General features: G+C 40.6%; 3 protein-coding genes across 5 annotated transcripts in view; all 3 read right to left on the bottom strand.

Moving 5' to 3' along the window:
• Positions 1 to 1,980, bottom strand: part of LOC308088975 (putative defense protein 3) — a gene marked incomplete at its 3' end in the record, with an annotated part of 8,663 nt that extends 6,683 nt beyond the window's left edge. The window contains 3 exon segments of the mRNA XM_080433556.1: positions 31 to 143; positions 1,660 to 1,849; positions 1,851 to 1,980. Of these exon segments, the coding sequence (XP_080289682.1) occupies positions 31 to 143; positions 1,660 to 1,849; positions 1,851 to 1,958 (411 nt within the window). The 5' untranslated portion in view covers positions 1,959 to 1,980.
• On the bottom strand, positions 1,700 to 6,510 carry LOC308088489 (uncharacterized protein). 2 transcript variants are annotated; one of them, XM_080432955.1, is made up of 7 exons: positions 6,350 to 6,510; positions 5,767 to 5,820; positions 4,984 to 5,233; positions 4,392 to 4,720; positions 3,721 to 4,286; positions 3,340 to 3,594; positions 1,700 to 1,896 (listed from the first exon to the last, which is right to left on the bottom strand). In XM_080432955.1, the coding sequence occupies exons 1-6, from the start codon at positions 6,377 to 6,379 to the stop codon at positions 3,351 to 3,353; spliced, it is 1,473 nt and encodes a 490-aa protein (XP_080289081.1). In that variant the 5' UTR covers positions 6,380 to 6,510; the 3' UTR covers positions 1,700 to 1,896; positions 3,340 to 3,350. The 2 variants fall into 2 exon arrangements, with proteins under 2 accessions (XP_080289081.1, XP_080289080.1); XM_080432954.1 differs by lacking the exon at positions 1,700 to 1,896 and having other exon boundaries at positions 2,085 to 3,594.
• A 5,017-nt stretch (positions 6,511 to 11,527) lies between these two features.
• egflam (EGF-like, fibronectin type III and laminin G domains) overlaps positions 11,528 to 27,780 on the bottom strand; it is a 41,342-nt gene continuing 25,089 nt past the window's right edge. Inside the window, exons 8-25 of one of the 2 annotated variants that reach the window (XM_080434395.1) lie at positions 26,314 to 26,426; positions 25,680 to 25,939; positions 25,014 to 25,201; positions 24,141 to 24,241; positions 23,735 to 23,835; positions 22,494 to 22,638; positions 21,088 to 21,277; positions 19,033 to 19,158; positions 17,407 to 17,650; positions 17,157 to 17,268; positions 16,907 to 17,023; positions 16,366 to 16,546; positions 15,929 to 15,952; positions 15,617 to 15,695; positions 15,171 to 15,314; positions 14,022 to 14,105; positions 13,335 to 13,438; positions 11,528 to 13,049 (exon numbers count right to left, since the gene is read on the bottom strand). In XM_080434395.1, coding sequence (XP_080290521.1) covers positions 12,898 to 13,049; positions 13,335 to 13,438; positions 14,022 to 14,105; positions 15,171 to 15,314; positions 15,617 to 15,695; positions 15,929 to 15,952; positions 16,366 to 16,546; positions 16,907 to 17,023; positions 17,157 to 17,268; positions 17,407 to 17,650; positions 19,033 to 19,158; positions 21,088 to 21,277; positions 22,494 to 22,638; positions 23,735 to 23,835; positions 24,141 to 24,241; positions 25,014 to 25,201; positions 25,680 to 25,939; positions 26,314 to 26,426 — 2,465 coding nt within the window. In that variant the 3' untranslated portion in view covers positions 11,528 to 12,897. Of the gene's footprint in view, positions 13,050 to 13,334; positions 13,439 to 14,021; positions 14,106 to 15,170; positions 15,315 to 15,616; positions 15,696 to 15,928; positions 15,953 to 16,365; positions 16,547 to 16,906; positions 17,024 to 17,156; positions 17,269 to 17,406; positions 17,651 to 19,032; positions 19,159 to 21,087; positions 21,278 to 22,493; positions 22,639 to 23,734; positions 23,836 to 24,140; positions 24,242 to 25,013; positions 25,202 to 25,574; positions 25,940 to 26,313; positions 26,427 to 27,780 lie in introns of those variants that run through there. The other variant, XM_080434396.1, reaches the window with a different exon arrangement.

The following is a 27,780-nucleotide window of genomic DNA, read 5'->3' as shown; positions in this document are numbered from 1 at the left end:
CGGGAAAAGACAGAAAAACATGAATGGCACCTCAATAAACTTGGTGTCTGGAGGAGGTAGTTGCCAACGTCCCAAAGCACCTGTGTTTTCTCCTGTTCGAGCTTCCAAAAGCACACCTCTGTAGTCTGGTCCCATTATTGTCACTTTTGAACAGAAGAGTAGACTTGCTTTGTGTGTGCTGCTGTGACACAATCTGAAATTGTTTTGTTTCTTACAGTTTACAGTTTAGGCATTTAGCAGACGCTCTTAATCCAGAGCGATTTACAGTAAGCAAGGACACAAGATAATACATCATAATACATCATAATACATATAATAGGCCTACATCAAATACATAAAAATAGTAATCTAATAATAAAGTAATACATAAGTCAACCAATAATCTAATAATAACTAATACATATGTAAACCAATAACCTATCATCAGCCTGCATTGAAACTATACATACTATGTCTACATAACATGCTATCTAAATTACATTTTAGCCTTTGCATAAACCATGCAAGGTCGTCAAGGCTAGGACAAGTGCTACAGGCTGAGGTGGAGTCTAAAGAGTTGAGTCTTCAGATTACGGCAGAAGATTGGTAGCGAGTCTGCAGTTCTATTTGCAATGGGGAGTTCATGGGAGCCAGAAGGGAGAAGAGTCTGGGACGTGTGGAGCGTTGTCCCGGATGTTTTAGCGAAGGTTCTGACAGCTTCCCTGTGTTAGATAACAGTCTATTATGGCAAGATATTTTCACATTATTTCTGATATAATTTATAACTATTTTACAAGGCACATCATATTTACAAATGTTTGACATCTATGAAAATAAATACTTTATTTATTTATTATTATTATATTTTTGGGATGCACTCTGTATGTCCACTGTTCGTCAAGCAGTGTTGGTTAGTGAGCCTGTTGGTTAGGTGTTGATCCTCATAGGACAAAATGGAGAATATTTTCTACCTTTTGTACATACAGTAATTATAAATCGTTAGGTCATAATTTGGATGAACATTTAAGTTTTGAATATGGTACATCTGTATTGGTTGAATCTGCAGGTAGGGCTCTGGATAGCAAAAAACTAAAAGCTAGGTGACCTGAGATATATGCTCCCTGTTCCAAACTATTTCACACTTTTGTCTGCCCTGTTAAGGATTATATGTCAGGTATATGGGGCTCAAACACAACTATGAAAGGACAAACGGTCCAGAATAGGGCTATACAGTATTTCCTTGGAGTGCATACATTCGCACCTGTATTGGCAATAACAGGAGACATGGGATGGAAACCGTGTGAGATAAGGTGGAAAGGCAGCATGATATCCTTATGGCATAGACTAATAAAAATGCCAGAGAATAGGGTTGCCAGGAACATATTTAACTGGGATGTATCTATAAGGTGCATGGGCAAGGGCAGTATAGAGGATACACTTCTAAGAATTGGGTTCAAAATAACAGCATTGTAAATATGACATCTCATTCTCTATGGTTACAGACACACTTTATATACACTTATATCAGAACAAATGGTCACAGGACATATTGTGGAAACCAAAACTGAGAACATTTATTTGTTTATGGTGTTTTATTATCCCTTAAGGGATGTGTGATGTGTCTTATGATAAGACACGAGAACAAATGTATTCATTCCTCCATTCATGGCGTCGGAAAACCCCGGGTTTTCCCCTGATACAAAGGTAAATAGATGCCTGCTACTGTAAGTGTCCAGTAGTGCAGATGAAGTCGACCTGGCTGGTCCACACACACACACACACACACACACACACGTCTTGGCGTTGGTAAGGAGTATAAAGGAGTATAGGGTGCAGGTAAGGGCTGTGGCTGCACCCCATGGCGAGGTACCCACACAGGCAGAAGTGGGTGCACCGGTTGGATATCCACCGCACCACCTAACGAGAGGACATGAAGCATAATAGACAAGAACACCTCCATCAGGTTGGATCCGATTCATCCACTTCCCCTGAACACCACAAATGTGAAGAAAAGGACAGACAGAAACTGTCAGAACTGAGCTAGATGCTCTTTTGAAATATTGTCGCTGAGTCACTCAACCAATAAGAATTAATTTTCTTCAGTCGTCATTTATTCCACTTTTACACTCAATGATCTGGGTAGTCAGGTGAATGCTGTCGTTTCTGGAAAACAACAGCACTATTCATTCATTTAATGATAACACAAAGGCAGTCTTTATATTCCACCAGCATCAGCAAGAAATTGCAATTCGTCTCATTTGACCAGTAAAAACAATATTCCTCACAATTTACTGTATGTGCTACTGGACAAGTGAACACTTTGGACAAGACTTTAAGCGTGTTATATTACCTTTAATAATTGTCATTGAATAATCATCAAATTTCATTCAATTCAATTTCAAGTCCATCTGGCTCAGTCAGGTTCAGAATTTAACTATGTGTTTTTTCTTATGAAAGAAGTTCACTGCTCATGTAATCTTGAGATTACAGGGGGGAGGGGATTTTTTCACGATTCCTTGAAATCCATGTCAAATCTCTTGGACAGTCTCTCGGCGGAATAAAAGTAAGAAAAGACTACAGTAAATTAAGCAGTGTTGGAAAAAGTACTCAAATTCTTTACTTAAGTAAAAGTACCAATACTGCAATATAGAAATACTCTGTTACAAGTATAAGTCCAGAATTCAAAACTTACTTGAGTAAAAGTATACAAGTATTGGCATCAACATGTACTTAAAATACCAAAAGTAGAAGTACTAAAATGTTTGAAAATACCAGATATACGAGCTCACAACGCGTCGCGATTGACACGTTGTGAGCTTGTAGATAGAAGTGGTTAATGTATGTGTTATAATGTAATAATTTATATCTGCAAAGTAACTAGTAACTAAAGTTTTCAAATAATTGTAGTGGAGTAAAAGTACAATTTTTGCCTCTGAGATGTAGTGGAGTAAAAGTAAAAGTATTGGAAATTGGAAATACTCAAGTACAAATACTTTACAATTGTACTTAAGTACAGTACTTAAGTAAATGTACTTTCCACCACTGGTAAACCGCATGTGATCTTATGAATGGCTTTACTGACACGCTGTGTTGTTGAGACTGAGTTCAGGTAAAGAATACGTATATACTGTAGAAGTAGAGCTTTGTGAGCTTGTAGATCTGCTATTTTTTGCCATATGTTCGCCCCAAAATACTAGGAACCCTTGGATTCATAGGATTAAAAAGGAAGGTGTTGAAATATATATATTGGAAAAAAAACTAACATAACTATGCATACATTAGTATGTATTTGAGTGAGTATTTATGAGTATTTTAAATATCATCTGATCTATCATTGTGGTATATGTGTAGTGTACACACCGAGTGTAAAGTCAAGCTGAGGACTTGTAGGCTGGTGTAGGGCATGTGATGTTTTTTGTCCCCACATCAGAACAGAATTCTCTGATCTTCTCAAAAAGATATCTCTGCCTGTACATGCTCAGTCCGGGTGGTGGTTGAACAGGAAGGCCATCTATGGGGGGGCGGACATCAGCGTTGCACAGCAGCTGAAACTTGACCTCTTCCGTATCAGACTGTTCTTTGGCAAACATCACACCAGGTCTCTGGGAATCAAAGCTGTAATAGAATTGAAGCAGATAGTTCATTTAATATATTGCCTAATGCCTACTGTCACCAATGTGCTGTTTGCATAAAATGTTGTAAAATAGAATAGCTATACTGTACAATGCCAATGATAAATACCTGAAGTGCTTGTGTCTCTCAATGCTTTTGAAGCTTCTGAAGCAGCTGCTCAGGTGCTTGTGCCAGTCGTAGGCTTCAACAAGCACGGTGCCATCCTCCAGTCCTACAAGCTGGGGAATGTTTAGTTGCTTCTTAGGAGTGCTGTCCCTCACAACCCCAGCAATGTCTGACAACGTCTGCACTCTGGTCTTCCTAAAGACCTGCCTGAACAGTCCAAAGAGCAAGTCGGGGCCAGACATGTCATGGCCTGTAATCCGAAAGTGGAGGTCCACCTTCAGGTGAAGGTTGTGCATCGTCCGCCAGGCACAGTACCATAGCAAACAATTGTTCCGGTTTCCCTCACTGCTATGAAGGTCCACATACGTTTCTCCAACACCATAGTTGTTGAAAAAATGATGTAGATAGTTTATGAAGTTTGAGGCTGGTTCGCTTGGTAACATCCCTTCATCCATTAGATAACTCACTTGCATCGGCATCCCTCCACAGCAGACACCAAAAAGGCCACACTTGCGTGGAATCAAAAAATACAAGGGCCCAGGCTGTTGAGGGTTAGAAGGGTAGTGAACCTGAGAGAGAAAGATAGAAAAAGAGCCGATACATTGAAATCACATCTGCATATCATAGTATTGTGTTTAGTAAAACAAACAATGGTGTTATGATAATTATTTCACCTGTTGTGCATAATCAAAACTGTAGCTCATGGTGATCTTCTTGCTGATGGGACTGGAGGTGCCCAGAGACAGATGAGAATCCTCACAGATCATTCCACATTTAGTATTCATCTTCTGGAAAAATGACCTCTCCTTTTCGACAAATTCGACATGCTGCAGCCGTTCCTGTTCAATGATTTCTTTTAACACAGTCGGCAGCATGGCACGAGACAGCTCCTTGCTACCGTGGCAAGACAAGCACAGCTCTGTCGTGGGTTCCTTGTTTACTATCTGAGGGAAGAAATGCTTCCACATCTTTCTGAAGTTGATCAGATCAACAACACGCTCTCCTGCAAAGACAGAAATGTTATGAATACCTTTCACCACAACATTACAAAAGCATTTAACCACCTGTCCAGTCCTGGGCATGTGTTATAGCTGGAATATAAATATATCAAAAATATTAATATATCAGCAAAAATAGGTTAGCATTTGGCGATAATGGCAGATCTACACACGCTCACAACGCGTTGTGAGCTTATATATCTGCTATTGTCACTATCTGACCTGAAATGAAGTGTATGGTTTGATAACATTAAACTTTTCCACATACCAAGCTTTTCCACAGCATCTTTGTAGACACTCCAAACTGTGGCTTTGTTGTAACTTATAGGCAGCTTCCTCGTACTTAAGTCCTCAAAGGGAGCACGACCAAGGTGAATTCCACGCAGGTTGATGCCGTGATCTTCTGTGTAGTTCAGTATAAACCGCACAGTTCTCAGAATGTCCGCCACAGGGTAGTGACTGAAGGGTAGTGAGTCCTTCATTTCTAATTCTCCACCGCTGATTGATTCTACCCACAGCTGAAAGATTGTTCACAGGGGTTGTTACAGACTGAACGTTCTCTAGTCATAGTAGTAAACAGAAAGTATAAACAGAAGCATGCTATGCTGCTTTATTTATGCTTGGTCCAGGCAGGGAGGCCTGGCCTTAACTTCTGGATCAATAGAAACCAAAGATGCTAATCAACCCCTCCCCCCCCCCCCCCAAAAAAAAACACCATTATAACCAACCATCCAAGTAGTCCAATTTATTGTTGCCATTTTGTAATTTGCATTATAACTGTAGTCCAAACCCTGTTTGTATAAAGGCTGCTCTCCACCAAACAGACAGACTACTTAAGTTTACACTACTAGACTGGCAATCGAATCGAATCACATCTTCTCTCCAAAACACGACATAGTTCTTTGTCTGGTGGATTCATTTTTGGCTCAATCACATCATTCATTCATCCAATGAAAGAAACATGACAGTAAACATATACTGTATATATATTTTACAACAAACACAAATTCCATAAACAAATGCACATTTAAAAAAGGAAATGGGCTAGTACCTTAAAAGCGGTCTCCTCTTCATACATCTGTAAGCACATGGGTCCAAGTTGCAACTGTACACAAACAGAAAACATACAAGGAATGAATTCTTGTATATTATTGTATGTCTGTCTCTATGAATTGAATACCCAGGACCACAATGGGGCTGGTCGGCCCACAAAGTAAAATGAACTCATGTAATTGGCCCACTGGCGTGTCTCTCATCAGATCTACAAGCTCGCAGCGAGGCGTTGTGAGCAAGGGGCAAGTTTACTTGAGAGTATTGGGGGTTTAAGAAACTTTAAGTGGATAAATGTCTGAAAATACACATTAACAAAACAATCATTTACACTGATCATAGCCCCTACGGAACCTCTCCCTCCGCTAAGTAGCTTGGAGCTACTTAGTTAGCGGAGGGAGAGGTTCCGTAGGGGCTAGGCCACAATGTCCCCCCCAGTCTAGCCCTGCTTTTAGCATTGTATAATCAATCCTACCACTGTACTATTTGCAAACTGTTAATAAAGTATGAAGTTCCTTCAAACATATAATATTCTGTCTTATAGTCGTAAACTTTAACAACAAACTTAGAAACACACAACAAACCTTCCCTTCGTCATCAAATGAGTGCAACATTTTGCCTAAAAAGATAGCTTAGCTGGTAGCTCGAGCTGTGTTGACGCGAGGTTACACGGCCGTCCCTGTCCCCCTGACAACACACTCCTTACAAAGAGTTCCGGATGCATAAACGCAGTGGTGGAAAGTGGAAAGACCATAGAGGTATAATATAACTAGAGGGCGGATTGCCCCGCCCCCAGCTATCATTTCAATGAATGTGCTCAGTGGCGTTTTGAAGCACCCGGAAACCTGCCGGAAGTAGAATTATTGGTTTGATTTTGTACCCCCATAGAGTTATGAGCATGCGCACTAGTGTCCTTTTTGCGTTCTACGGCAGCCCGTGTGTCAAGGATTGAACGCGATATATTTATTAAATACACTCGAGATGCCTATGTATAACTAAATGCATATGTGTTTATGTATAATATGTTTACATATTTATATCTATATATATAAATATCTCTCAGCATGTTTTGCGCGTGCATGTATTTCTCCCCGCCTGCAGTTCCAGCTTTGGCCACTGGGGTGGCAGCTTCAATGTTTCTCAGCAACTCTGGGGGCTTGGGAAAGACTAGTGATCAGTGGTGGAAAAAGTACTCAAATTCTTTACTTAAGTAAAAGTACCAATACTGCAATATAGAAATACTCCATTACAAGTAAAAGTCCAGAATTCAAAATGTACTTGAGTAAAAGTACAAAAGTATTGGCATCAAAATGTACTTATAAAGTACCAAAAGTAAAAGTACTAAAATACCCTAAGTATAAAATAGGGCTGAAGTGGTTAATGTATTTTTCATTAAATCATAATTGTTATCTGAAAAGTAACTAGTAACTAAAGTTTTCAAATAATTGTAGTGGAGTAAAAGTACAATATTTGCCTGGCTCTGAGATAGTGGAGTACAAGTAAAAGTATTGGAAATTGGAAATACTCAAGTAAAGTACAAATACCTAAAAATGTTACTTAAGTAAATGTACTTAGTTACTTTCCACCACTGAAATTAAGACTAATGAGATGATGACGATTTGAGTATTTATTTGAAACGTTCTAAATTACCTTGGGGTAGGATAATAAAGTCTAAATAAATGTAGACCAGAGCAAGATCCCCATACAAACGAAAAGCTCAGGCCCATACTTAAAGTCCTGTATTTGATTATTATTCTTTTTAAAGTTTGAAATTCTTTGAAAAACATTGGAAAATCGTGAAATAATTTGAAATTGTTTTTATTATGGTTAAGATGAAAAGCAGGCTTTACACACACCTTGTCCTGAGCTAGTCTGAGAATACTTTATCGTATGACAGTAGAAGTTTTAATTCTTCACTCAAAACAAAGGCCATGGTTGCTTATTAATGCATGATCAAATTAATGGCTTTTATAGTCAGTGGAATCAGACAAACTCTTTGATTTTGCGTTGCACCTATATGCCTAAAAACACTGAATAAAGAAGATAGACAATGTAACATCATGACCAGCAGTATAAGAGGTGAACACAATGCCATCCTGTCGGGTCCACTTTGTTACATTTATACACTCTCAGAGTTAAATGAACACTTAGGATTTTACTGTGTATAGAGAAACCACATGTCCGTGTCTCTCCCCTGAAGTGACTATTAAAACAGGCCCTACAATATGATCTCTGTCATGTCATTCTCTGCGTGATAACTTACAATTTTACAGCTACACAGGGACTGTAATGGAACTCTTATTTAGCTAGGAAAGGGCATACTCTTTACAATATCATTATTATTATTATTTTACACAGTAGGCCTACTGCTACTGTACTAGTACTGCCCCGCTACTCCCCAGGGGGTTTGTGTCTGCATGATTGTAGCCCAGCTACCAGCCATTACTTACATTATTAGAATATCAAGGTGAACCGTATCCTCATTTTGTCCTTACTATAAGAGAAGCAAGAAGAGGGTTCATACATAGAATATCAACATACTTCTCAATCATGAGGAGACCATCACCCTGAATGCTCTCTTGATCAGAGGTTTGACAGACCTCGTCCATTACCACCACCTAGTGGTCAGAGTGGTTAACTGAGAGGTGAGAAGCTGCATTTAGGATTTAACCACATGGAACCCAGCATCCCTATTCTGGGGGCGAACATTCAGCTAAAACAGCAGATCTACAAGCTCACAACACATCGCGTTGTGAGCTTGTAGATCTGCTATTTTTGGCAAAGATAAATAAGTAGTGGGCCTTGTAGACCCCTGGGAGACTCCGGTCAACTAAGTATATAGGGTTTTTAAGTCGTTAATGTGCTCTAATCTGTACACAGTCCACCCTGCATCCATACTTGTGTGTCATGTCATTAACTGTCAGTTTGGCACAATGCTGACAGGTACAGAATGTCATAGTCTTGTGTAGCCAGAGGATCTGAGATCTCTGATTGAGTCTAACAGACTTTCAAACCAACTGGGTGACAATGCAGCGGACAACAGTAACATTAATACAGCTGACCCTTCTCCCTTGTAGAAATAATAATAATTTAAACTGGTGGGCTGTTAAATTATAAATGTTTGAATTCTTTAAAAAAAAAATCAATCGAGCAGATTAAGGGATAGATATTTGTTTTATTATTTCAAATACATTTTATAATTAACATTTTTCTTTGGGCATTGAGAATACAGTGTTATGTTAAGTTTGTAAATAAAACTTGTTCACAAGCATGACAAAAATGATTGTCAAACATACATGTAACCCATAATTACCATGCCTTAAAATAGGATTTAAAAGCTACAAGGAATTAGCAATAAATAAAGATTTCAAAAGGCGTATTTGTCATGAATATTAAAATAGGATCAGCAATATATTCGATATTGCATAAAATTCATAAAGGAAATAGAGTTTTGTGTCCAACAAAATAAGTCCCTGCTGTACAAATGTCCTCGTGTGTACTGTGCATAGAGACACACGGGGACTACAAATTTCACGCCCACTTTTGAGACAGCGCCGCTACTCGAGGTCCGTTAGAACGATGAACTGCAGCTGCCAATGCAATCCCTATGAGAGGATATGAGAATTAGCCTACTTTTGAAATATTCGTACATTAACTGGAGACGATATTGATTTAAATAAAAATATGTTTCCAAATGTATGGAGTGTCTTTGTCAACATATCTTCTTGTTTTCTTAATAGTTGATGTGTTTCACATTTAATTTGCCACTTTAACGAGTTACCCATAATGCTAACACAGCAGAGGGTAGACAGCAGACGGGCATTTCAGTGACATCACTGTCTTTACGAGCGCCGAGCGCCGACCGACAGCGTACCCACTGTAGAGGCAGGAGAGGCGGTCGCCTGCCCAACTAAGATCTCGCCTCCCCTAAAAAAAAAAATAACCCGAAAATGTGTCATTGCGTGCTTAATGTCCTCAAAGTCACGCATCCAACAAGCTTTGAACTGAGCAGATTGGACCTTCTGTTCCAGAGATAATGACCAAAACCTATTGAAAACGTCCACTTTCGCCAGTTTTCTGGGTATTGAAAACCTCAAGGGATGCGTCCGTGATGCGACCACTTAAAGTCTGGATCTCCGATGCTAGCGGTTTTGACATACTGATGGAGTATATTATAGTATATTGTGGGTAGTATATCGAGATGAAAGATATGGGACATTAAAAAGGACAAATTAAACAAATGGGACAGATTATTAGAACACAAAAAAAATCGCTACAGCCTCAGTAGTTAACCAGTGAAATGACGGTATTTTACAATGCCTCTCATAGAGATTGCATTGAGAGCTGCAGTTCATCGTTCTAACGGACCCCGAGTGTCAAAAGTGGGCGTGGATTTGTAGGCCTTCCGCTTCCGGCCGTGTGTCTCTATAGAGTTAAAAGCCAATCAACAATGAGTACTGTGCTCTAGCCTGGGCACCATTCCTTTTCGGGTATATGATCCGGTCAGGAGCGGAAGTTAAAAAAATAAAAAGTGGCCGGATGGGCAGAACCGGAAACACGTCTCACCACAAAATAGGTCCGTGCTAATAAAATCCTTGATCCGGCATAGTTTAGCTTATTTTTTTAATATAAATGTGCGTGCACTATCCGGAGACTATTTAGCGTCTGTATTATCCCACGGGGAAATTCTATTCCATTTAAATAGGGATTGGGGAACCAAAACAAAGCGGCACCGCAAAAACCGGATGGGCAGAATCCGGAAAGAGGATTCTTTTCTTTTCTTTTTTTCAGTAGACCGGATCATATGGGTCTTTAGTAACAGAGACCAGGCTTTCCTCCGAGGTGGAAAGACTGGTGATGCGAGGTTACTGTGCTCTGACCGACCATTTCCTCTTCCGACTTCACCTATGGACTTTCCGGAAACGTGTTGCTGCCTCCCACTGTTGGTGTTAGGCACTGCACCTATTTTAAACTCTATGCACTGCACACAGAGATGTTTCCTCATGCAATATCACCAATGGTGGCTTATCCAATGGGCTTGAGGTGCTGAAGCACAGGGCACCTTGGGGGGGCACCAAATGGCGTGGGGGAAAAAAAGAGTATTTGTGTAATATGTTAGTCCATATTTTTCAATAAATCTAGTGGTCAGAGTGGTTGACTGAGAGAGAAGCTGCATTTAGGATTTAACCACATGGAACCCAGCATCCCTATTCTGGGGGCGAACATTCAGCTAAAACAGCACATCTACAAGCTCACAACACATCGTGTTGTGAGCTTGTATGTAGATCTGCTATTTATGGCAAATATATTTGGTGTAGGAGAGGGGAAAAAGTAGCGGGCCTTGTAGACCCCTGGGGGACTCCGGTCAACTAAGTATATAGGGTTTTTAAGTTGTTAATGTGCTCTAATCTGTACACAGTCCACCCTGCATCCATACTTGTGTGTCATGTCATTAACTGTCAGTTTGGCACAATGCTGACAGGTACAGAATGTCATAGTCTTGTGTAGCCAGAGGATCTGAGATCTCTGATTGAGTCTAACAGACTTTCATACAGCTGACACTTTTCCCTTGTAGAAATAACTGGTGGGCTCTCATTGGAATACCAGTAAGCTGTTAAATTATAAATGTTTGAATTAAAAAAAAATCAATCGAGCAGATTAAGGGATAGATATTTGTTTTATTATTTCAAATACCTCTTTATAATTAACATTTTTCTTTGGGCATTGAGAATACAGTGTTATGTTAAGTTGTAAATAAAACTTGTTCACAAGCGTGACAAAAATGATTGTCAAACATACAGTAATTCTTATGAACCAGACAGGACAATCAGAAACATCAGAACCAGAGCAATTTTTAAAGAGGGTGGCAAAAAAAAAGCAGAATAAACCCTATTTCAAAAATAGCAAAAATAACTGATCTGCAATCTCATTGTGAGCTTATGATCTGCTATTTTAAGAAAAAAAGAAACTTGATTTTCTTTTTTTTATATTCAACTATAATAACATGCCCAAAATAACGATGGCAGGTTGAAAGTGGCCAATTAATGTATGGTTGCAGACAGGAAAACACATGTCTATAACATGTGTGAACAATGATGGACGGGCGTGGATTGAGACGCACTCAATGCCGATCTGATTCATCCGCAAAAAGAAAAAGCTTCAGTGGTGGAGAAAATATGCATAAATGAATTGATTTGGAGGTTAAATGCAAACACTAGGGGGTGGCAATTGCCATCCCTGGGACCCCACATGACACACCTGATCAAAAGGTCCCTTTTAGAGTGAGGGTATTATTCCAGTATCCTTAGGCCTGTGAGGACAATAAACTGATAACTAAAAAACACAACTCATAGATATTATCCATGTTCACTGGTATGAAAACAAAAGCTACAACACAACTCAACTGAACTCCAAGGCTGAAATATACAATATAGTGCAGTGTCAAATTACAGAAATGGGCTGTCTCCCTCATTTTGGCCAGTTTACACTGTCAACTCAACACATGAGTTTAAAAAACACAATGTAGCCTAAGGACTGAAACAAAACATAACATAAAAAACATCACAACATAAATAATAATACAATAACCACAATGGTAATTTGTGGGCCAAAAGCAGATGAAAATATTCTACAAACAAGTTAGTACTAATCGCTCAAGGTCACATTTAAGAAAAGTACAATTGCAATTGCTTAAATAATTTGGTATTTCCAGAAACCAAATAATGATGTCAAGTAGAAAAAATAAATAAGATATAACTGAAAAATAATTCCTTCAAAGGTCTTCCAATTAATCCCTTTTATTCCCACAGCAAGTGTTTTCCTCATTTCCCAGAGCATTTATGCTGAAAGGTTTTCCGTTGATGAACTTTGGTCTTCAACACTGCGCTCATTAGTGGAAAATGTTTTATGTAGTGGGTAAAGGTGCTAAAATAGACCTTGTAATTCATGTCTTGGCATCTTAAGAGATGGTTTGAAACTTTGTTCTTCACATACTGTAAGAGCCATCTTAACAAAGATGTTCCGTGGCTCTCAAAAGTGTCTTTTGTTTTGGTCCCAAGAGATTGACTTCAATTGCTGGTGAAGGGATTCACTCCTGCTGTAAAAGGTGTTGACACATATCCGAGGCAAATGTCTAGTTGGAGCAGGTGTTGATATTCTTGCCGTCGGCTGCATCCTCCACCAGAGCCAGGTGGTAGTCAGAGGAGAGAGTGAAGTGAGACACACAGCCCACCATTCCTCCCATGTACTGTCTGTTGGTGTGCAAGGCAATCTCCTTCATGCCACCTTCAGAGAAATAACAATAATATTTTATTTAATACATAATTTTTATCTCTTTATCTTATCTATCTTTATTATCAAAATCTTTCAAATGTTTAAAATATAGTGGAAATAAGCACCTAGAAGATCACAATGCATTGCGATAGACTGGGCTTTTTCATATTACTAAGTATAAAATAGGGCATTTGTTTATTTAAAAAAAAAGAAATATGAGGTTTCTGCCCAAAGACAACAACGATATTCTGTGTACAGTAAGTATGATGGGTGAACAAAAGCATAAGCTTCACATACCAACATATAATGGCCCATTGATGTTGAGTTGCCTCATTTTGCCAGGTGACCTGCCTGTCTTTGCTCCATAGTCGTCCACTGTCAGCTTGCCTGACTGTCCGTCCCTGGAGAGATGAGGCATAGCAAGTACTGATTGAAACATCAGTATAATCCATACCTGATCTTGATACCACCCGGTCATAAAATGTTATCTTCGGTGGAGATATGTTGTACCACTGCTTCTGGTCAAACAGAATTAAATACAGGCATTTCCTTGTCTGATATGTTTGATAGTTATGTTTGATATTATCACAGTTTAACAATTTAAATTGACCCATTTAAAACCGGGAAAGCTTCTGTGTCATTTGTGCATTGGCTATTCAAAAATAGCAGATACACAAGCTCAAAGCGCGTCACTTCGTTGTACATCTGCTATTTTTTAACATTTTTGAAAACTCTTCAAAGTGTGAGAACTAATGATTTAGAAGGCATTCGTGGAATCGGTCACAGGTTTTAATTGTACTGGATTCTGTGCATCAAGAAATGTGACGTGACAAGAGCCATTGCTATGGAAATGGTAAATGATCTCCGCTTGTCGTCTTGATGTGGACTGTCCAGATTTTGAATGTTGCAAACCACAGCTTTTGGGATTCTGTTGCAAGTGGTTGCAGGTTTCAACTCGGCTCATTCTACAGTATTATCGCTTACCTCACGGCTTTTACTCTGTGCCACCTTCCATCATTAAAGGACCCATTGATGATGATGTCGGCTGCACCACTTCCTAGGTTATAACTAGAGAAACATGGGGAACATGTATGATTATTTCAAATGAGTGTATTAAGTATATCTACTATAGTGCTTCACTAGATAAATGTTAGTGCTGACAAAAAGGCTGCATGGGGAGCTGTACGTTCAGGCTGAGGTCCAGTCCTACTCTTGGACCTGTGCTTTCTAACTCTGCTATGACTGGGTGCTGAATTCTGTCTCCACTAACCTGGGCTGGCCATCGTTCCGCTTCATTTTAACGGTACTCTGTCCTGGCCCCCAAACATACAATGATCTTACAAACCCCACTCAGGACAGGAGAGTCTCACCTCTCCTCCCTGAATCAAACTCTCTACTTTCCCTTCTGTAGGTACTAGTTACTCTGAAAATGCTCACTGTCTTAAAAACAAGGACGTTCTACAGCGTGTTACAATCTTGCTATATGTAATGCTGCAGATCTGACATCTGCACGTCCGGTTGCGCTTAACTCTTTCATTGCCACACTTATTTCAGACTGTGTCGTCCCAGTGCCAGGAAAAAGGTGCATTTTTCCTCCGTTTGTTTTTTAACATTGAAGTGAATGGAGCAGCAATTTTTTGGATAGCGTTATCTCCTAGTTCCTTTGAGATAAACAAACAAAAAAAAAGACAAAAAAATATTTAAAGACATTTTTTTTTAATTTTTTTTGTTTTTTTTAATTTTCATCATTTCCGTCCGTGGCCATGATAGCCATAGAGCCATCGGACGGGAATTCCCGTTTTTGGCAGTTAAAGAGTTAATAAGACTGTTAACATTTTTATGTGACATAAATAGATAAGATGTATCTAATCTTTGTGGGCTTCTGCCAATCCCATTAAGCACAAGGAGCTCTGTGCTTTGCTTGGACTTAAAGTGCAATCAATAAATCTTGGATAATTCAATTATCTTTCCATGGATGGAAGTTGAAGGAGTGTATGAGATGATTTGTGTCCCCTATAGCTTCCATCCACAGATATATTTAACCACATGAACCCTTGTGTCCCGATACTGGGCATGTCATTATAGGCAAACATTCAGCGAAAATAGTCAAACATTCAGAGAAAATAGCCACACCTGAAGATTAGTGCCCCGTCTTGAAGCCCCATGGACAGGAAGTCACTGTTGGGTCTCATTGGACTGTCTCCTCGCCATAGCAACAGGCCATCCTTTGCGGTGCTCTTAAAACGCATGAAAAGGCTTGTCCTGACACCTGACACCCTGAACAAACAGATGGTATGCATGTGAGAACACACAATCACACACACACAATTACACAAAGATATCTTAGATTTTTATTTTGTTTGCACAACTAGTCAACTACTCCTGTTCTACAAATGCATGTAGCAAGGGATTCTAGCGTGCGTGCGTGTTTGTACGTGCGTGCGTGCATGTGTGTGTGTGTACGTACGTACGTACGTGCCTGCGTGCATGCATGTGTCGATGTGTGTGTGTTTATTATGTGCTTTTAAACAGATATTTATTTTGTTTGTAAAAGTGTAAAAGAGTGTGAAATTGCCAACCTTTTCAGAATATCCCTGTTATCGTATGTTAGGTAGCTTCGGCCAATGAACTGGGGTATCTCGATCGCTTCAGTCACAGCTGGCAATGATAGGAAAAGGCAATTACTTAAGAGGACCACAGGGGGGCAGCATAATCATGTGTCTACTTGATCATAGCAGACAAAAAATCTCAAAGGAGACGCAGTAACATTATCAGAAAGTTAAATAGAGTACATTTTCTTAATTTATGGTGATGTTGACAATGTTTTGAGGTTTGTTTGTTGTTTTGAGGTTTGAATATTTCCTTGTTTTAATATTGGATGAAAAACTTACTGTTCAAACAATAATTCCCACATTCTGGTAGCGAAAGCATAAAAAAAAGGAAGGCATAGAGGGGCTTAGAAGAGATTAAATTGTTCAATACATTAGATTATGTTAGAAATAGCAATGGAATAACAAAGCATTTAATCCCAGAGGACAAATGAACACAGTTTACAAGGTGAAATGTCCTGCCTCATACTGTATATACAGTAAACATCCGTATAACCTACAATATCTTAATAACAATAGCTCTGCTCTCCATGTCAACATGCTGCTGTCACATAATTCTAGTCTGTTTTACTAAATTATAACACTCATAAATATAAATAAATAAAAACCACTAAGTGCTCAGAATATGTAAATGTGTCAAACCAAGAAAAGTCACAATGTCAGCAGCTAAAAGTAAAAGGACAACATTACAGTACCACACTGTCTAAAATGCGACTGACCTTTCTGGCAGTGCCTGCCGTCGTAGCCCAGGGAGCAGTCACACTCGTACCCGTCCCACTTTGGTCTGCAGGTTCCTCCATTGGCACAGGGATTGTCTACACATGGGTGATCTGCGTTCGCCACGTTAACTCCACCAGCAGAACCCAACGCGATGGGGATGGTGCGGTCGTTGAGAACCAGCTGCACGGGTGAGAGTGTGTATGTGAAACACACGCACGCACAAACATACACACACACGTGTAATACATATAAAGAAAGAGCAAGAAAAAGAAGCTTGTAAAACTGTAGAAAGTTCATTGGAAACTGCTCTTGACATACGTTTAAAGAATATCCTACTATTGTGGCCGTAAATGACTCACCTTTTCTGTTTAAAGGACTCAAAAGAGGTTGATGAAAGTGAAGCAAAAGAATAGGTTGCGACCTTTTAATTACTGTCTTTCAATGACAGTTGTATTACACCACTTAAAAACAACAACATCGTCAAATCAAATAAAGAGACTGACTGTCCCAAAAGGCACATTTATTACTCTGTTGTCATACCTTCTGGACTGTCCCAGTGAAGGGCCGTAGCACACCTGCAGTGCTCTTGGTTTGATCATATGCAGGTACTCCACCAACATAAAGAGGAGAGCTGCATTTGATCTGAGTGAAAGCTCCCTTTAGACCGAGAAATACAGACTGAGATTAGTTGTGTCAGTGAGTACAAACCTGCTGCATTGTGTTAAGCAAAATGAAAACGTAGGACAAAGTACACTAGTATTAATAGTGAGGACAATGTCAGGCTGAATACCTCAGAAATCCCCTCCAATGGCTTCTGGTTGTCCACCTGTAAGATGCCGCTCTTTGCTGTCCGAGACACCCTCAGCTCATGCCAGGCATTCATACTGATCTGCTCCTGACTCCTACAGGACACAACACAAGTACACTGTATAGGCCTACTGTATACTGAGGATTTTACACTGTGCAGTGACAATGTACATTAAAAATCCACAGCGCTACAGTTTGAAAAACGACTTATTAAGATGACAAAAGTGTGGCACCTTATTACGGCCCCTCCAGAGCCGCAGTCGAATCTGAACTCCGCGTATCCGTCCACTAGGTTGATGGCCAGGAAGTCGCCGCTGCCCGCGTCGTCACTGTACAGCAGCGTTCCGTCGGGTGCCGACGGCCGGAATGTCAGCTCAAACTCCATGAAGGACAGATAACTCTGGCTGGTCTCGGGCCAGGGGACGGCGGCGTATGAAAACACTGTGGCGTTAAAGTGGGGCAGGGACAGCTGGAAACCTGGAGAGACAAGGAGAAGGATGACACTGATGAGGTCCAAATGGCGACGCACAACTAAATATACCCCAGTCTTTAGGGTTAGGGCTAAAAATGGCAAAAACTAAAAAAAAAGGTTAAAAAAAGGACAACTAAAATGTTGATGTCCTCACAAATATAGTGATACCAAGGTGTGTGGTGTGTGGTGTGTGCGTGTGCGTGTGCGTGTGCGTGTGTGTGCGTGCGTGCGTGCGTGCGTGCGTGTGTGCGTGCGTGCGTGCGTGCGTGCGTGTGTGTGTGTGTGTTGATAAATAGTAGCACAGTGACAACAAAAGGGTCTGTGGAAAAAACGATTACACATTAAAATCCTCAGTGTTAATTTATCCATTTGTAACTAAAAGTTAAACGAACACTGGCGATACAATCTACAAAACGTCCAAGGCAGCGTTGCCAACTACATTGCTGCCGAGTCGGCTGTTGGAAGTGTTGTTCAAGCCACACTGCGTAAATGAAACAGGTAGGGTTAACCTCTTAAGCAGGGTCTATAGAAGGACCGCTCCTTTTTTCTCCTCTACACAAAATCTCATCACCCGAAAATAGCCAACCTACAAGCCAAGGACTGGCTAACGGCAATAATTAGTTTTTCTTACACAGGACTGAACAGAAATTGTGGGGAGAGAGAAGGGGAGTGAAAATAATGGGGAAAAAAACATATGATTGATGTTTCACGTCGGAGTTGTAGATGAAGCAATTTTCTTTTTTCCTCCCCAATTTAGTCATTTTTGCCAATTGATTCCTCCCCACACACAATAGTGTGTGGTCACTGCTGTTGTATTCTACTGACTCACCTGACAGGTGCTGCCCCAGCCCATAGGATCAGTACATGCAGTGATATCACCCTCCCCGTCCAGCTTCCCTCCCCTGAACACGGGCCAATTGTGTTCGTATACTGTAGGCACTCGACAAAGCTGAATGCACCACGGTGGATTCGAACCCACAGACTAATTTCGTAACGTGTCAAGCAGCAATAAGTGTCCGATGATAATTTGATGCTTCATGTCACTGGCTTCCATTGAAAATGACTAGTAGCCTGTTGCTTTGTCCCTGCTACACTGCATCAGAATTGACTGTGTAGGAAGGAAGAATGCGTGAGGAGGACAGTGGAGGAGAACATGAGGGCAGGGGCTTCAATGGGGGAATGTACCTGATCTGTCTCATCTGCAATCAATTCTCTTGTTTTCACATACGATATAATGGTACTTGTCTCGACCAATGTTATTCCAAACTGCACTTAAGAAATGTGTGTGTGTGTGTGTGTGTGTGTGTGTGTGTGTGTGTGTGTGTGTGTGTGTGTGTGTGTGTGTGTGTGTGTGTGTGTGTGTGCGCGCGCGTGTGTTTTGACTCACTCTCTTCACACAGTGCCCCTCTGAAGCCCAATGGACACAGACAGATGTAGCCATCAGCACGGTTAGCAAAGCACATTCCTCCATTGTCACAGGTGACCAGATTACAAACACTGTCGCTGCACTCACCTGGCAGAAGACAGCAAGGGTACACAAACAGGTTAGGGTACACACGGGCTGCAAATGTCAATTATCTTCTTAGCGATTATTCTATGAAATACTTTTCCGGTTAATCAAATAAAAAGTAATCAATTACTTTAGAATAAATGAAGTATATAAATAAATATATCAACGAATCAACATGAACATTTTCAAAAATAATCGAGGCCAAGTTGTCAAGAGTGAAAAGGATGTTAAAAAAGCTGAACCCTTCACTGAATGTTGCATCTCAAGCTCCATTATCGATTTTCCCTATTCACCTGTTTCCTAGGCTTTCCACTTCCTGTGTGTTTTCCACTTCCTGTCGATTTGATCCAATGAAATCCAATGAAACTGGTCAGATGACTAATGATATCCAATGAAATCCGACAGGAAGTGGAAAACACACAGCCTAGGAAACAGGTGAATAGTATAAATTATTTTAGTGTTTAATTCCACATTTTCTTTGAACATTTCTATAGAACCTCTATGAAACACAACTTGTAGACATGACTGTTTCTTACTGCAGGACCAAACTAAATGGAAATGGAATGTCCTGGTCTGTTTGACATCCTGTGGACAACAGACGGTTTCTAGTTTCAGAAGAAGAGCGAGATGCTGATCACATCATCAGCCAGTTAATCAGAGAGTTCAGAGTCACCTGCTGTGCTGAGCAGGTCAGGGCTTCATTGGCTTCCTCAAGGGCAATTTACTGTAAGAGACTGTGGGCACTATAAAGATAATAACAACCAACCAGCTGGAACTTGTGCAACTTTTGTTCTATGTCTTTTGTGTCAGTCAAAACCTGCCGCAATGTTTTACTTGTTTTAACCACTAAATCCTATACTTAGTTGACCTGATATAGCGAAAATAAGTTTCACCAAATGTTAGCCCCATAATAGGCTGGGGCTAGGGTTCAAGTGGTTCAATCTTTCGTAAGCATTTTGTGCCAGACGTTGCAAGCCAGACATGGTCGTGGTGTGAAGGAAACCTCGTTCTCAAACCTAGTTCTGTCAGATTCAAGTTCAACTGTAAATAAATCCACTGATCAAATACTATGTCTGACTGGTGACCTTCTGGCCTGTATAAAGTGACAGCGACAGTTGCACAGTATAACCCAGTGGTTCTCAAACATTGTCAGTTCAAGGACTCCCAAAATGATACTGTATTTGGCCGCAGGTCCCCATGTGAAAGGATCGTGTACCAGAGACCCCCACGAGAAAAGATTTGTTAAGATTTTTTCAAAAATAGCACATCTACAGTATAAGCATAATCGTTGAGAGCCTGTGAGGCTATTTTGATTAAGCCAAGTACTATGGTAAGGAATCCAGAGATTGCCCCTTATTTTAAGGTCAACATCTAGACCTGTCTGTGAAACCTGCTCTTTATCAAACAAAACAAGTAAATGAAACAGAAATGAGAAAATAGGGTGAAATTGATTTTTTTAATTACACCCACCAATGATGCCAAAATAATCTATCCAGACTGTGGGACAATTGAAAAAATTAAATTGAAACTGAACTGAAAAATCAAGAGCAAGGACACATTAGAGAAAAATCGTATCCAAACAAAGTTAAAAAAGTATCTAGTTAGTTTGTAAGAACTCTCTCCAACAGCCAAGTCTTCTCTGAAACACGGGTCAGGGGACCTACTGTACAGTAAATTAGATTCCCCTGGCTGCACAGCTGTTCTGCATTGTATAATGTATAAAGAGGGGCCCACTGCATGGAGTGCCAATCACCATTATGGGGATTTAAGAAATAGTGTTATAGGTCAGTGACTGAAACAAAAGAAAACCAACACCCATAACACTAAATCAAAAATCATACTTCTGCAAACAGGGCCCTAGGGGCCACATGATGCCAGTAGCTGTAACACATGCACACACATACGACCACACAAACGGACACGCAAACTCACCAATGTCAGCGCCACTTAAGGCTCTGCCCATAGGCCATGGTCTGATGTCTGCTGCCTTATCGTTGATGGTCAGACCCTGGACACACCCAACAAAGCCACGATTGGTCCCTGTTGCCCTGACCAGCCAATAGGCGCTGGGCGAACCACCCAGGTACAGCGGCGAGCGGAAGGTGATCTTAGTGTACTGACCCTGGAAGACAAGAATTAAAATAATATAACTGCCAGGCAAGATGTACTGAAATAAGATGGGGCTTAGTCTTTTACCAAATCTTTCAGAGGTGTCAAAAAAGGACATGTACAGTATTAATAATGCGACATAGAATTATTCACAAATTATGGGATTATTTTGTTGCTACTATATATGCCAAAGTTTTTCAGCATTGAAGAGCATCTGCTTCATAAGTTGACTGAAATGCAGAACACGTTATGTATTAATATTAATATAAAGGGTGAAAAGCAGAAAATAATCTATCCTGAAAAATAAAGTCGGTGAGGGTTAGAGCACCCTGGAGCAAAAATATCACTGCAACACTGCTGTACACTTGCAGATTATGATTTAATGATACGTGTTGATGTTTCAGTCAAAATGACCTCAGCAAAATAATCAGTAACACAAATTTAACAGGAGGAGATCAATTCGCCTTTGCCAGGTTACAGCATCCGGTCTAGAGAGAATCAGTGCGGACATGGTCTGTGCTCCAAAAATAATTTAGCTCAGAAACCAAGATGTAATCTTATGAATCTGGCAAGTTTCTTCAAGTACTTCTTGGAATACTTTGTTTGCTATGTCCATGTTTTGTTCTAACTTATAGCGACTAGCGAGACTAGGTTATATACTCGATTCTGCATGTTGGTGGGGGAATAATAACATAACACTGGTTAAAATTCTGAATAGAAACCAGGTTTTCCGCATGTTCTGCAGAAAGCGTGGTGGTGATGCGAGGTTATGTCCAGTTAGATTCTTTAGTATGATAGAGCTCTTAACAGTGATGAAGATGCAACAATTTCACTCAAGCTCTATCTGTAAATAGCTCTTGTTCATGTTTGAAGATCTACTTGTGCATAACTACGCTTATATAAGGTGACACGTACTGCGTGTGCTTTGGCTAGTTGGTGTCATCCACTACACTGACGGGATTTGTCATTATTAATACAAGTGTCCACCGCTAAAAGAAATCCTGGGGGCTCAACGTATTCAACAGATGAAATGTTGATTGAAGAGTCAGTACTAAGGAATAATTTGCAGTTGAACTTTCGTCTATGCATTATTGTTAAATGAAATGCCCCACACGGAGTAGAAAGTATTGTTTGACATTTTTTTTACACAGTAAAATCTTCGTTGTTAATTTACTGTAACTCAGAGAGTGTACACATACAACCAAATGGATCCATTTCTCAGTTCTCACCTGTGAGCGTCCAGATATGGGGTTGTCATTATCCATGCGGAGCCAGCCACTCATCCCATCTCTAAAGGCAGTAACGGTGTGCCACTGGCCCAGGACAATACGACTCTCACCAACAATCTGAGCTGCACCAGTACCACAGTTAAACCTGTAGGAGGGCAAAACAAACAGATGGATTGCATTTAACCCCATGAAGCCCAGCATCCCTCTTCTGGGCATGTCATAATGGGTGAACATTCAGTGAAAATACATGAACATTCGGCAAAAATAGCCACGTTGCAACGCAGCAGGTTGTGAGCTTGTAGAGCGGCTATTTTGGGAGAAAAGATTCGGTGTAGACTAGAGGAAAAAAGAAGTGGGCTAAGTACAGACCCCTGGAGGACCCCAGTCAACTAAGTAGGCTATAGGGTTTAAATAGTTAAAAAGAGTAAAATTCTCTTTGACCATTGGCTGATATTCACAAGGTTTCTGGTAAATGGCGTGCCAAATCCCAGAGCATTTCTTAAACATGTTTCTTAAACATGTTAGGTGTAGGATTTTTACAAAATGTATTACAGCAAAATGAAAAGATTTAATCACCGCTGGCGTTTTGTTTACAACCTGTGGGAAATGCTTTCTGTCTGCAAAATTCAGTCAAATTATTCCCGAACCTCACCATTTCAGTCTTGAAAGCAAGAACCAGTATGCTTTAGATATAGTTTATACAGAAACTGTGTGTGGCAGAAAGCTGATGAGTGCCTCTGTGTTTGACAACTAAACACGTATTTTATTTCTTTTTTTTGTGTGAGACACCGGCACGCAACAACATTTCAGGCTAACAGAAAACCCATTTGAAGAATACATTTCATTGTACTGGTTGACACTTTTTCTTTGCAAGGACACTGCAACCTGATGTCGTTTTTCTAGTTGTATAGGTGCCTACTTTTGTAGAAATGTTTGTTTATCTATTTGCAATGTGACCTTCATGCAATACATCTTGTCAGCCAGTGGTGGTCCTACCCAACCACTGGATCTATATTTCTCAATATAACAGCAGGTACACCAACTATACAACCACTGTAGTTGTTTTAATTACATGTATACTATATTGCATTAACATACTCTACTAAACAGATTGGTCAAAATGGCATCACACAACAAAACACGTTTTGGATTACAGCTTTAACACATTTCACTGTGTATACCTCAAAAATGTCGATCGGAAGGAAGAAACTACTGTAGGAAGCAACTAGTGCAGTACTGACCTGTAGTGCACTCTCCCTCTCACCAAGGCCAATGAGGTGAAGTCTCCACGGCCCTGTTCATTCTCCCCACAATACAGCAGCAAGCCATCCTCTGACTCTGCCTGTACCAGAGAGAGACTGTTTCAAAGACCTTTTCACCCACTATACTAAACCACAGTGGACACTGACTATATGCTTGCATCAGAGAGAGACTGTTTCAAAGACCCTTTAACCCACTATATTACCTCATTCATACTTGAATAGCTGATCTACGAGCACACAATGTGTCGCAATACAACGCGTTTTGAGCTTGTAGAGCAGCTATTTTCAACACGCGACACTGTCGTATCACTGAGAACATATTAAGCATAATTTCTTATTATCAGTAATAGCCACTTTGTGTGTGTGTGTGTGTGTCTGTGTGTACCTTGAACTCCATAGTGATCTGAAAGGTTTGGTAGGAGCTCTTCAGGGGTTCAAAGGCCATGTGGGAGTAGCCAAAGAACCGAGGAAAGTTCACCGACACCACTGGAGAACACAGGTGTAAACAGAATAAATAATAAAGAATAAACAGATTATTAGACATATATTAGATTTTTAATAATTTATTTTATTTCATTTATTTAATAATTTCATATATTGCATGTTAATCTCACAAGAAACTACATTTTTACGCAAAAAGAGGAAGGGCACAACACAAAGTACCCACATGATAGTGAGTTTCACTGCAGTGTCCTTTGTAAAGCACACAAAGCAATTCAACAGTAGATAAAGGTCAAAATCGGACTTTTCCAAACAATTCCTCTCAACATGAAAGCAAAGGTGTAAAATACTGTTGTATGTGGGGGGGATGCCTCTATCTGTAAACACCTTGATCAAGATCACCATTTAATGCTCTGCCGGATACAAGAGGGTAATGGGGATGACAGAATCCTCTTTTAAAAAATCACTACCCTTTTCTGCCAGTAATGACAAATGTGGTATTCCGCTGGTGTGAATGTATGTGTGAGCATGCTTGTGTAATGCACATGTGGGGATGCCTGCGGTGCAGGTGTCCCCTCACTGTTTCAGGTCACATTGCCTGCATGACTCCCCACAGCCTGCTTGTGTATCTATAGCCTGACTTATACGCCGCAATATATACGAAAATAGCAGATCTACAAGCTCGCAAGCACAACGCGTTCTGACCTTGTAGATCTGCTATTTTAAGGGTGCGACACCACCGCGACACCGCTGCGCAAGTATAAATCAAGCTTATCTCTCTTGCACATGCCCCTCCACCAGACAACCCTTCTCTCACCTTCACTGCACGTGTCCCCTCTGCGTCCCAGGCTGCAGTGACAGCGTGAGCCTCCACTGTCATAGTCACTGAGGCAGTAGCTGTCAGGAGGGCACACCGTGTCGTCACAGGTCAGCTCGTACACCCGGGGCACCTCACCCTTCCAGCGGCTCATGGTGGGTATGGGAGTGGTGGGGGGCAACGTAATGCTAGAGGTGCAAGAGGAGAAGAGAAAACAAAGGAATAACCTGGCCAATACGTCATGTTGTGAGCTTGTAGTTTGGTTATTTTTGAAAACCTTTTGAATAGGGCTTCAAACCGCACGCTGTAACTTTCATGTCCTACCAGGGATTCGAACCAAATACGAACCACATACGAATGATGTACCACTGAGCCAATAGAACACGCCCTGCTTGCTCAGGCAGTACCACTTGTCAACCAGTGGTGGTCCTACCAGACCATAGGATCTAGATTTCTCAATAGAAGAGCAGGGAGACCAAATACAACCACCAACTTTGTCTTAATTTTCAACCCAACCTAGCACCAACCATAAGAAAACCTGTCCTCTGAGTTGTAACTTACCTTGTGGTGGTGATAGCAGTGGTGGTGATGGTGATGGTGGTGATGGGGGTGGTGCTGGTGATGGGGGTGGTGCTGGTGGTGGTTGTGGTGTTGCTGTTGGTGGATGTGGCGGTGGGTGGAGGAGAGGTGGGTGGAGGAGTGGTGGATATGAAAGTTGCTGTGGTGCTCTGCTCTGAGAAGACCAGATCACGGACATCTGGGAGGGTGGAGGAGGTTGTGGAGGAAGGTGGGGTGAGTGTGGCGTTAGGACTAGGAGGCGCTATAGTGTTCATGCGGTAAACGACGTTCCGACCAGAAGGCGTTCCGGAGCGGGATCGCAGTTGGGATTTCTGATTGTCTTCGTTTATGCCCGGGAATGGCTTCAGCTAAGGAAAAGCAGGGAGGAGATAGGAGAAGAGCAAGAGACAAAATGAGTAGCGGGCGAATTAAAGATGGCAAGACGTAAGGGAGATAATGTTAATGACAAAAAGTACAGTTGGGGCCCACATTTGTAACCAAGTAAGTTATCTGTCCTCTAGTCTCTCATATGTTCATGAAGCAGTAGCTATAATTAAATGAATGCTTGATAATTAGTTCTCCAGTATTGAATATGAGGATATGATTGAATATTAAATTAGTTTATATTTGTTTCAAAGTGATTAGAATGTTGGGACTGCAACTACTTTTAAATGTGTAGCTATGTAATACACTGTAACCACATATTATATTTTCATGTACTGAATGAATTAAGGTAATTCACCTCCTCAATGAAGACATCATAGTCAGAGTCGTCAATATCAAAGCTGTCCTCATCTTTGATGCTGGAGTCTGTGATGTAACTCTGCCCATAATCTCCACTTCCAACATCTGTACCTGTTAAGAATGACAAATATGAACATAGGAAAAGGAGACATTTATATGACCTTTGCTCATTCTTTTAGATTATTGGAAAGATGGAATTTCCCAAACATGGCAGTGAAGAAGCTGAAATGATCTTTCCATAAGTGAAGGCAAATAGGATTTCAACAAGTGAAATGGCAATGCATATGGGTTAATTGGTGAAATAAAGATTGAAAACTAAATCATTTAAAAGCTGAGTTACATTACAATGAATAACGATTGTGGTAGCAGGGAGTCAGGACAGCCATCATAGAAGTAATGTTTTCTCTGTGTCTCTCTGATCTGTTGGATTGCAGGTGAACCAGGAGTGCAGCCATGGGTCTACAATTGCTAATATAATGCATGTCACCTGCTCTGCAGGGTTTAAAAGCCTTTCCTGCACCCAGCAGACTCCCTCTTTAATCTTTCTTTTGTTTACTTAATAGTAAACACATTTTTTTTTTGCTTTATCCAACTTTGTTTCTTCAGTTATGTTGCTCCGTTGAGCCAGGGTCATAACCTAGATACAGGATAGAATCGGGATAGGGACATTTCTGTAATGGCTGTACTGCGACCTATGAGTGTTGCATGTTAAGAATGACCATGGGTATGTGAATACGATGATGATGTCTGATGACATACTGGTACAGTATGACAAGGATAGTGAGAGATAGTGGTACAGTCAATGATTCTACCTCTTAGCCTGTACCCAGGCTGCTGTATGATGTAGTGGAAGGTGTCTCCTAGACCTGTGCCATAAGCTGGTCACAAAGATATAAAGTCAATGCACATGGTTGGTCATGAAATACATTTTATGGTTGACCAGCCACAGTACGAAGTACATTAAATTATAGATTCAGTATTAAATAACAGACCTTTCCTGTGTATTGAACATACATAGCTTATGAATCTGAATAAACATCCGCAGTAAGTAAATATAGTGGCAAAACTGAGATAATTGCCCCTAGATGTTCAAAACTGGAAAACAAAATAAGTGGACATTCAACATGATTATCCCATTCATACCAACCTCGTCAAATCCTAGTCTTAATGTTTCATAACAGTCTATTAAGATCCTCTCTCTTTCAGAACACTCGGCACACTTTGACACAAGACGTGAGCTCCTGGCTGAGATAAAAACCGAGGCAAGGAGCTTTGCTTTGATAGTTCGAATTGATGCAAAGGTTTGACCTGCAGTCTAATAACATTAAGTGTATAGCGGCATGGTGCTAGTGGCAGTACAGGAGGGGACTAATCTGCTGTTGTGTAACAGACTGTAGTGCCCCCCACCCCCCCTCACCCATATCCCATTGATAGCACAGGAGAAGGGGTTACTAGAGAGAGGGAA

Source organism: Gymnoscopelus braueri (genome assembly GCF_963280865.1).
Source record: "Gymnoscopelus braueri genome assembly, chromosome: 7".
Taxonomy (NCBI): domain Eukaryota; kingdom Metazoa; phylum Chordata; class Actinopteri; order Myctophiformes; family Myctophidae; genus Gymnoscopelus; species Gymnoscopelus braueri.
The sequence above is the reverse complement of the archived record's forward strand: the minus strand, read 5'-3'. Positions and strand labels throughout refer to the sequence as shown.